The 11,098-nt window shown below is 48.6% G+C and overlaps 1 protein-coding gene across 1 annotated transcript; it reads left to right on the top strand.

The window, feature by feature from the left end:
• Nucleotides 1–698: 698 nt before the first annotated feature.
• On the top strand, nucleotides 699–9,936 carry LOC308609957 (spermatogenesis-associated protein 31D1-like; the record flags this gene model as incomplete). Its single annotated transcript, XM_081259225.1, is given in 8 exon segments — nucleotides 699–1,414; nucleotides 2,224–2,269; nucleotides 2,846–2,906; nucleotides 3,185–3,974; nucleotides 6,686–7,969; nucleotides 7,971–9,287; nucleotides 9,289–9,912; nucleotides 9,916–9,936. Coding segments are annotated over 8 exon segments (4,578 nt in total). The 5' UTR covers nucleotides 699–979.
• Between the last annotated feature and the right edge of the window lie 1,162 nt (nucleotides 9,937–11,098).

The raw sequence follows: 11,098 nt of genomic DNA, 5'->3' as shown, positions 1-11,098 counted from the left end.
CCTTTGGGAGGTGATTAGGTCACAACAGTGGAGCCTTCATGAATGGAATTAATGCTCTTATAGAAGAGACCTCACAGAGCTCTCTCACCCACTTTTTCTGCAGGGTTGCTGGGAGAAGACAGCTGTTGACGAACCAGGAAGTAGGTCTCACCAGACACAGAATCTGCTGTTGCCTTCATTTCGGACTTCCCAGCCTCCAGGGCTATGAGAAATAAGTGTTTGTTGTTTAAGCACCCAGTCTATGGTGTTTTGTTACGGCAGCCCAAACTGACTAGGACAGGGATTTGTGCACATGTTAGAAAATTGATGTCCCCTAGTCAGGGACTGTCTGTATTTTAGGTAGAGTAGGAAGAAGTAGGGTCAAAACAAAAGATGGAAGATTGGAATAAAATGAGAAAACACTTTATTCTTAGATTTGAAAATACCAGATTGGTTTGTCAAAGGGTGCGTGTGTGTGTGTGTGTGTGTGTAGCATGTCCTAAAAGTCTTTATGCAGTTTAAGCTTCACTAACTTCAGAAAAATAAGTGCTACAGACTTATCCTCAAGATCTCGTGAAAGTTTAATTATTTACATTTATTTTATAGTAACTTTAGTTTTGTGAATGTTGAACAATGAAGTCTTCATTTTAATTATTTGAGTCAGCCCCTCTGACTGAAGATGGTAACAGCTGACTGCAACAAAAAGCAAAATTCCCTATTCAACATTCACAAAACTGGATAAAAGAACTTTTAAGTTCTTTAGAACTGGGTTTGCATAGTGAAAAGATTCTATAGGAAAGATGGATTTAAGGACATATATGATCCTGAGTATAAATGTGTGGGTACAAGCAAAAATTCCAGACAGTATTTCAGACACTTAAGGCAGTGGAATTGGTGAGACCCAAGTCAAGTTTCTATCAAACAGTAGAGGGGACCCAGGTAGTATCTGGGTTACCGATGGGACAAGCAGAAAATTTCATTACTGTAAATATATGAAACCATGAAAGGATGGAGTTGGAAAATAGGATGGCAGGGTAGGGCAGAGGGACCTGGAAGGCCCAGCAGGGGCGGAAGGGGTTGCTGGACTGGTGGGTGGGGGAGGGGCCGTGGACACACCCTCTCCATGTTGTCCCCTCCCCCACACTCAGAAACCCTTTGTGACTCTTCAGTGCTCTGTGATGCAGGCCTGGGACTGCTCAATAACTTCAGTAACTTCAAGCAGCCTTGTGATTCAGAAAACGGAATTCAGAAAATGGAACGCTCTCTCATTTTTGAACAGCTTACTGACCCATGTCCGAGCTGTGACTCAACATCCTTGGATACTGACCAAAACCTTGTCGTCCTGTGCGGGTTGGGGTTGCTTCTTCTGTTCCTGTGGTACCTGGTGCGCTTGCCATTTTCATCTATCTTTAGTAAAACCAAAGACATCCGAAAGGTAAGCAGCCCTGGGTGAGCCCCCAACGGAGATTCTTTATTGTTGTTTCCATTTCTATTCCCACATTTTGTGTGTGTGTGTGTGCATTTTTTTAATTAGTTTCTGCTTTATAACAAAGTGAATCAGTCATACATATACATCTGTTCCCACATCCCTTCCCTCAAGCATCTCCCTCCCTCCCACCCTCTCCATCCCACCCCTCCAGGCGGTCACAAAGCACCGACCTGGTCTCCCTGTGCTCTGCGGCTGCTTCCAGTGGAAGCCCATGTCCCATCTGAGTGTTTGGAGGACTCCAGGATAAAATCCCAAACAGTAATTCTGTGGCCGTGGGTTGTGTTATTTAGAGAGTTTGGGATCTCTGCAGGAGAACAGAGTTCCCCATTGCTTGATCATGCCTCACATTCTCGTGTCAGGCATCACTCGACAAAGCCTTCCTTTGTGCTGGGCTGATCAGAGCAGCAATGCTGAGCCTCTGACCATAGGCTGGAGCCTGAGCTCCAGGATACAGGGTCCTATCTGAGGGACATGGACGTAACTGTTGGCCTCAGATGCTAGGCCCTCCTTGGGCAGATGACTTCTGACTGAGAATATCAAGTGTGGACCTCATAGTCGAAAGTCCTTCTTTGAGTTTGTCAAAGAAGAAAAAAATGGAAAGCATTTTAAACCTTTAAAATTGATAAAAAGAAGGAACATAAAGTTCTGTTAATTAAAAGAGAGTCATATTATTCACGGATAATGAATATCTGAGTTTCCTAGAGAAGAGTGAGAGAAATGAGCCCCAGCCCTTCATTCTTTTCTTTTGTTCTCAGCATCAGGGCAGAGCCAAGAGGAGAAGGAAAGGTGGAACACCAAAAGGTAAGGTTCTGCCTATCCCACCTGAACTCTCCAAGGGTGACCCTTCCTGCCTTTTCCAGGAGATCCAAGGTCCCTGATCTCTGAGGATGTCAACTGCTAGGTACAGTTTCTCTCAGAGACCAGAGTTCTCAGAGGAGAGGCTTGTGGGAAGGCAGTCAGAGCCTGAGACACTTCTCAGATTCCCTGCTCTGCTCATCGCTGGGCATGAAGCAGTGATGGACCTGGGCAATGGGTGTTTCCCAACAGGTGGCCAGGTGAGATGTCAAGAGTCAGAACTTCTGTGTCCTGACTTTGTAAAAGTCCTTTGACTTCCTGGATGATCAGATCCCTCTCTAAGGCAACACTGATCTCTGGGCTTCACATGGTGGTTTTGAGCATCACATGAGATAAAATGCATGTGAAAGTACTTTACAAGAAGCAACATACACATGTTAATATCATTGACCATTTGACCTCATCTGCTAATTCTTGGGTCTTTCAGAGTCTAATATCCCAAGGGTTTCCCATAAGGGGACTCCTTTATTATACCTATGCTTCTACCTTCATTACATATAACCCACTCTCCTGGTTTCTCAGGTTGGAGATGTCACCAGACGGAAACAGAGGAGAAAACGCAGCTGATTTCTATTCTGAAAAGGTGACTCTTTCCCCTTCTTTCCTGATCCCCCCTTAGCATGTTCTATGCAATTCCAGGGATTCAGTGCAACCTGCTGTAGTCATGGCAGGGGGTAGCATAGGAATGAGTATGTGATGAAGGCCTTGAGGTGAGGGCTACTGAGCATGTTGTGAACTCATGGATGTGGAGCAATGTGAAGGGGCAGCAGGCTTCCAGTGACCCCACCCCTGCCAGGCCAGCAGGTCCCCCTTTCCTTTTTCTGGTCCTGGTTGCACCTTTGTACTTCCTGTCTTCTGCAGCACCCTGGGCCGGCAAGATGACACCACCCGCTTGCGTCAACTCTTATGTCCAGACCCCTTCTGTGAGGTGTGTAATAATGCAACTGCTGAGGTCAGTCGGCTGCTACTCCCAGAGGCCCTGGAAGATTCTACTTCCTCTGTGTCCCCGTTGGCTGCCACAGCTTCTGTGACTGAGTCATCGTTTACTCTGTCCCCTGCCTTCTCAACAGTCCCTCCAAGGGACCTAACACCAGCCTCTCTGCTTGAGCCTACCACACTGCCCACCTCCGTTCTCTCCCCTAACCCAATGACCCCCTTAGTTGACTCTTTTTCACCCTCCCCATTGGGTCATTCTCTGGCACCAGAGCCTTTTCCTTCCTTGGATTCCAAATTCCCTGTGGACTACTCCCCACCCCAACCCCTTGCCTTTCCCCGTCTCCTACCACGTGACACTCAGACAGCAGGTCCTGTTCTCCCACGAGAGGCCACTTTGTCTCCGGATACCGTTTTCTCTCTTGACCCCACCCTTTCCCAAGATATCAACCCCTTATCAGATTTGTCCCAGGCAATGAATCACCCCGATTCTTTTGCTTGTCATCATGCACCACCAGCTCTGTCTGTTTCACCACAGCCAGACTGCACTTTATCTGTCACTCAATCTAAATCAATTGCCATCTTACTGAAGCCTGTTCCTGAGAACTCACTTCCAGAAAGCCCTGGTGTAATGTTCCAGCTAGAGGAAGATGTGGGGAAAGATCTGGGACACAGCCTAGAGAATGGCCCAAAAGATCACCTGTTGAATGACCCAAAGAGCTCTTCAGGTAAGGATCTGGGGTATGACTCTGAGAAAGACCTAAACAGTCAGATGGTGAGTCTCTCAGAGAAAAATTCAAGGGTGTCAGCAAAGAGTCTAAGTCGGAGACAACTTGAAAATGTCCTAAAAGGACATTTGAGCAAGAAGTTGGAGGACATACATGAGGGTCGGCTCCCTGAGACTGTGCGTAATTCATGGCATGCTATCAAGCAAACATTGCTTCTTTCTGTGAAATCCCACACCCAAACAAAACAGAGAAGTTTGCCATCATCAGTGGGTGAGGCCTACCCCCTGAATACCTTCCAGGACCTGACTTTTGTTGATTCCAGTCCACAACAGATGCTGGAAGCCCATATTAAAAGGTTTCATATGAGGATGTTGTGGGCCCTTCCCCGCAAGGTCCTTGAATCCATCCAGATCTTTAAATTGAAAGATGCCTCATGCCAGTCCTTGTCTCATGCCAACTTGCCCTCCTCAACCAATGTGATTTCTGAGGCAGACTCCAAATCTGGGAGCTTCAAGTCCTTGAGAGGAAGCTCTGCATCTCTCCATGGAGACAAAGTGGGAACAACAAATTCAGCCCCTGACCTGGATCGTTCTCTCCCTGCCACCTCACCTGTGGGCAAAGGAGGACAGAGGGTCCTGAGACAACCACGCTCTGATGTCAACCGTGGGCTGGCAGAGGGTGTTCAGAGAATTAAGGATGCCAGACAGACTCGTCTGCCTGTCTCCCTCTGCATCACAGGGAAAGCAGGTCATAGACAGACTCAACTAGCCAACAGATATCCCCAAAAGCTGCTTGCAAAGCAAGCTGGGGCCAGATATGAGCCGAAGCATAAGAGTGTGCGTTCCAGTGATAAAGGAGAAATGCAACGGGGCAAAAAGGTGGAGAAGTCAGAACCTGTTTCAATGCCCAGATGGTCTAGGGAGGTATTCACGGCTGAGGAGCTTGATACTCTTCAATTAAAAACTAGTGACATGTTGGCAAGTAGCAAGCCAGGGAGCTCCCAAATGATAAATGTGAATGAGAATAAAGTAGAAACTACCGTGACCACTGGAAGCCCCCCACCCAAATTACCAGTTCCCCAAGATCCTAAATCATTAGACCTTAAAGAACAACTGTTCAGTGAGTTGAACTTTAAACTGGAGAACAGGGAGCATAGCCAGGCTCAAGGCCAACCCACTGACACATCCCTTGCTTCAGATAACTTGACTTACGAGGCCTCACTGACTCATGCCCAGGGTGTCTCAGGTGGGGACATGGGAGCTTCCCAGGTGCTGCATGTCCATTTGGAGGACAGAGGAATCAGGATGGAGCAGCAGCAGGAACCTTGGGTCCCTAAGCATGCCTTAAGGAGGTGCCAGGATAAGAATTTCCCACCAACTGCAAAGAGAGTGAGCCCTCTGGAGCCCAAGGCAGAAGAGCTTGATCGAGGGGATAAAGGGTTCGGGACATCCCAACTTAGGAGGAAGCGTTTCCCTACTCAGGAGATGGTACTAGAGAAGACACTTGCGAGCAAGTCTTCCCAGATCCTATCACAGAAGGGACAGCCTCTTCCTGAAGGCCATATCAGAAAAAGAATGAAGCACTTCTTGCAATGGCTTTTTTTCTGGGATAAAATACAAAAGGCAAGAAGATGCCCAGGAAAAGGGCAGCCCCATATCAACTGTGCAGAACAGAGGCCTAGTTAAAAGTAGAGCTGCCTTGACTGGGACAGCTGAAGCTCAGAAAATCGTGACAGGCATCAGGAAGTTCCTAGATGAGAAACCGGGGTGTCAGTATGCAATGGATGTCACCTACTCTCAAGAGCCCCTTCCTTCCCCAGTGCAGTTTAGGAAAACTCAGCAACAGGCGCAAGTGCAGGTCTGGACAGAGCCTGTCCAGGGGCATCCTTTCAACCACAGGGCTCCCTCCTGTAAACTGACAAATATCAAGTCCTGCCATCAAGAAGCTATCTTTGCTGGCCAGAGTTATCCTCCAAGTAGTACAAGACAGATCAGAGATAAGAAGAGACACCCCCAGAAAGTTGTGGCATTCAAGGACCAGCGACTGTGTCACAAACATCCCCCACCAGTGTCCCACAGGGAGCCTGTGCCCCATCCAAGCCCCACCCGCAGGCATCAGGCTGGCCAGGCACCCACCACTGCGCTCAGCACTGCTGAAGGCCCTGTGTTCAGACATCTGTCTCTACTGTCTAGACAGAAAACACTTCCCCAGGATTTCCAGGGATGAAGACTTCCCATCCAGAAATAACTCCTTCCTTGTAGAGATTATTGATTCCCCCCAATAAATATTTATCTAATAATAGTGTATCTTTTCTGTGTACTGTGTACTGTGTTGGGGGCATGGGTTTTGGGTAACTCAGGGGCATGGGTTTTTGGGTAACTCAGGGCTTATGTGTAAGGGAAAGGAAGGAGATAGTTCAGCTCTTACTGATTGCTTCCTTTGGCTTTGGCTAAAAGGTGACCAGTCCTCTGGAGTTCTTGCTGAGAAATAGATATTGTGCCCCTTCCACCCCCACCACCCCCCCGCCCCGCCCCAAAGCCCATTTCCTCCCTGATGCAATTTGAGGAGATGGGCTTTGTCTTCTGCCCCTTAGCTTAGCCTTAATGAAAATGTATAGCAGCCCACATCTACCCCCTCACTGAATGTTTTATATCCTGTAGAGAAGTAGGGGAGATAGGTCTTTTATGGAAAATGTCAGTCAATTGCTGATAAGCATGACTCGGCAGTGTGCCTTCCCTTTTGGAGCAGCAAAGACAAACCAAAGGAGCTGCATGTGCATCAGCAGCCCCCATATCCTAAGACCCTGGAGGACCAGTTACAGCAAAAACCTATCCAGTTCTTCTGGGGTCTCCCGTCTCTGCACAGCGAGTCCTTGCCCTCTGCTGTTCATGTCTTGGCTGACAGTTCCTCAGTCTTTATTTTCAATGGAAACTCGAATGCCTCCACAGGCCAAGAATCACCAGTGCTTCCCGATCCCCTGCCTCTGTCCTTGCCTGAGATTCAGCCTGAACCCTTGCCTCAAACCCTGCCTCAATCTCAGCCCCTACCTCTCACTCAGGTCCAGTCCCAGGCCGACCCTCAATCCCCACTCCCAGTCATACCATCTGATCCTCTACCCCAGATTACGATCTGTGGAGTAAGTTTCCACAGACCTCAGGAGGAGTCAGAGTCTCTCTCCTCATCTGAAATTCAACAGCTGGAATGGAACATTTTGCAGAAACAACAGGAAAATTTGTGTGGTTTACCCTCTGTGGTCCAAAGACCTCGAGAAGACTTTTGTCCATCAGCTCCTAACACTCCTCGCCACTGGGCCCCCCAGGCCCATGTTTCAATCTCCGTCCTTCCTGGGGAGTTTCCTCTCAGTGAGGAACTTCGGAAGAAACTAGAGCATCACCTTCGAAAGAGGTTCATCCAGCACGAGTGGGGCCTGCCCCACAGAATCTACAAGCCTGTGTCACTGAGATTGCCTCCAAATGGTTTTTCAGAGGCATCTGAGTCGGAGAGCAATAATGGAGCCTCACTGATCTCTGTGTTTAAGGGTCAGAGCAGCAAAAATGTAAATGTTGGATTGGGCCAAACTGGAAGCTTCCATGAGAGGAGCTCAGAAATGTTCCAGCTAGAGGAAGATGTGGGGAAAGATCTGGGACACAGCCTAGAGAATGGCCCAAAAGATCACCTGTTGAATGACCCAAAGAGCTCTTCAGGTAAGGATCTGGGGTATGACTCTGAGAAAGACCTAAACAGTCAGATGGTGAGTCTCTCAGAGAAAAATTCAAGGGTGTCAGCAAAGAGTCTAAGTCGGAGACAACTTGAAAATGTCCTAAAAGGACATTTGAGCAAGAAGTTGGAGGACATACATGAGGGTCGGCTCCCTGAGACTGTGCGTAATTCATGGCATGCTATCAAGCAAACATTGCTTCTTTCTGTGAAATCCCACACCCAAACAAAACAGAGAAGTTTGCCATCATCAGTGGGTGAGGCCTACCCCCCTGAATACCTTCCAGGACCTGACTTTTGTTGATTCCAGTCCAAAACAGATGCCGGAAGCCCATATTAAAAGGTTTCATACGAGGATGTTGTGGGCCCTTCCCCGCAAGGTCCTTGAATCCATCCAGATCTTTAAATTGAAAGATGCCTCATGCCAGTCCTTGTCTCATGCCAACTTGCCCTCCTCAACCAATGTGATTTCTGAGGCAGACTCCAAATCTGGGAGCTTCAAGTCCTTGAGAGGAAGCTCTGCATCTCTCCATGGAGACAAAGTGGGAACAACAAATTCAGCCCCTGACCTGGATCGTTCTCTCCCTGCCACCTCGCCTGTGGGCAAAGGAGGACAGAGGGTCCTGAGACAACCACGCTCTGATGTCAACCGTGGGCTGGCAGAGGGTGTTCAGAGAATTAAGGATGCCAGACAGACTCGTCTGCCTGTCTCCCTCTGCATCACAGGGAAAGCAGGTCATAGACAGACTCAACTAGCCAACAGATATCCCCAAAAGCTGCTTGCAAAGCAAGCTGGGGCCAGATATGAGCCGAAGCATAAGAGTGTGAGTTCCAGTGATAAAGGAGAAATGCAACGGGGCAAAAAGGTGGAGAAGTCAGAACCTGTTTCAATGCCCAGATGGTCTAGGGAGGTATTCACGGCTGAGGAGCTTGATACTCTTCAATTAAAAACTAGTGACATGTTGGCAACTAGCAAGCCAGGGAGCTCCCAAATGATAAATGTGAATGAGAATAAAGTAGAAACTACCGTGACCACTGGAAGCCCCCCACCCAAACTACCAGTTCCCCAAGATCCTAAATCATTAGACCTTAAAGAACAACTGTTCAGTGAGTTGAACTTTAAACTGGAGAACAGGGAGCGTAGCCAGGCTCAAGGCCAACCCACTGACACATCCCTTGCTTCAGATAACTTGACTTACGAGGCCTCACTGACTCATGCCCAGGGCGTCTCAGGTGGGGACATGGGAGCTTCCCAGGTGCTGCATGTCCATTTGGAGGACAGAGGAATCAGGATGGAGCAGCAGCAGGAACCTTGGGTCCCTAAGCATGCCTTAAGGAGGTGCCAGGATAAGAATTTCCCACCAACTGCAAAGAGAGTGAGCCCTCTGGAGCCCAAGGCAGAAGAGCTTGATCGAGGGGATAAAGGGTTCGGGACATCCCAACTTAGGAGGAAGCGTTTCCCTACTCAGGAGATGGTACTAGAGAAGACACTTGCGAGCAAGTCTTCCCAGATCCTATCACAGAAGGGACAGCCTCTTCCTGAAGGCCATATCAGAAAAAGAATGAAGCACTTCTTGCAATGGCTTTTTTTCTGGGATAAAATACAAAAGGCAAGAAGATGCCCAGGAAAAGGGCAGCCCCATATCAACTGTGCAGAACAGAGGCCTAGTTAAAAGTAGAGCTGCCTTGACTGGGACAACTGAAGCTCAGAAAATCGCGACAGGCATCAGGAAGTTCCTAGATGAGAAACCGGGGTGTCAGTATGCAATGGATGTCACCTACTCTCAAGAGCCCCTTCCTTCCCCAGTGCAGTTTAGGAAAACTCAGCAACAGGCCCAAGTGCAGGTCTGGACAGAGCCTGTCCAGGGGCATCCTTTCAACCACAGGGCTCCCTCCTGTAAACTGACAAATATCAAGTCCTGCCATCAAGAAGCTATCTTTGCTGGCCAGAGTTATCCTCCAAGTAGTACAAGACAGATCAGAGATAAGAAGAGACACCCCCAGAAAGTTGTGGCATTCAAGGACCAGCGACTGTGTCACAAACATCCCCCACCAGTGTCCCACAGGGAGCCTGTGCCCCATCCAAGCCCCACCCGCAGGCGTCAAGCTGGCCAGGCACCCACCACTGTGCTCAGCACTGCTGAAGGCCCTGTGTTCAGACATCTGTCTCTACTGTCTAGACAGAAAACACTTCCCCAGGATTTCCAGGGATGAAGACTTCCCATCCAGAAATAACTCCTTCCTTGTAGAGATTATTGATTCCCCCCAATAAATATTTATCTAATAATAGTGTATCTTTTCTGTGTACTGTGTACTGTGTTGGGGGCATGGGTTTTGGGTAACTCAGGGGCATGGGTTTTTGGGTAACTCAGGGCTTATGTGTAAGGGAAAGGAAGGAGATAGTTCAGCTCTTACTGATTGCTTCCTTTGGCTTTGGCTAAAAGGTGACCAGTCCTCTGGAGTTCTTGCTGAGAAATAGATATTGTGCCCCTTCCACCCCCACCACCCCCCCGCCCCGCCCCAAAGCCCATTTCCTCCCTGATGCAATTTGAGGAGATGGGCTTTGTCTTCTGCCCCTTAGCTTAGCCTTAATGAAAATGTATAGCAGCCCACATCTACCCCCTCACTGAATGTTTTATATCCTGTAGAGAAGTAGGGGAGATAGGTCTTTTATGGAAAATGTCAGTCAATTGCTGATAAGCATGACTCGGCAGTGTGCCTTCCCTTTTGGAGCAGCAAAGACAAACCAAAGGAGCTGCATGTGCATCAGCAGCCCCCATATCCTAAGACCCTGGAGGACCAGTTACAGCAAAAACCTATCCAGTTCTTCTGGGGTCTCCCGTCTCTGCACAGCGAGTCCTTGCCCTCTGCTGTTCATGTCTTGGCTGACAGTTCCTCAGTCTTTATTTTCAATGGAAACTCGAATGCCTCCACAGGCCAAGAATCACCAGTGCTTCCCGATCCCCTGCCTCTGTCCTTGCCTGAGATTCAGCCTGAACCCTTGCCTCAAACCCTGCCTCAATCTCAGCCCCTACCTCTCACTCAGGTCCAGTCCCAGGCCGACCCTCAATCCCCACTCCCAGTCATACCATCTGATCCTCTACCCCAGATTACGATCTGTGGAGTAAGTTTCCACAGACCTCAGGAGGAGTCAGAGTCTCTCTCCTCATCTGAAATTCAACAGCTGGAATGGAACATTTTGCAGAAACAACAGGAAAATTTGTGTGGTTTACCCTCTGTGGTCCAAAGACCTCGAGAAGACTTTTGTCCATCAGCTCCTAACACTCCTCGCCACTGGGCCCCCCAGGCCCATGTTTCAATCTCCGTCCTTCCTGGGGAGTTTCCTCTCAGTGAGGAACTTCGGAAGAAACTAGAGCATCACCTTCGAAAGAGGTTC

Source organism: Mesoplodon bidens, assembly GCF_964165515.1.
Source record: "Mesoplodon bidens genome assembly, contig: HAP1_SCAFFOLD_206, whole genome shotgun sequence".
NCBI classification, from domain to species: domain Eukaryota; kingdom Metazoa; phylum Chordata; class Mammalia; order Artiodactyla; family Ziphiidae; genus Mesoplodon; species Mesoplodon bidens.
The sequence above is the reverse complement of the archived record's forward strand: the minus strand, read 5'-3'. Positions and strand labels throughout refer to the sequence as shown.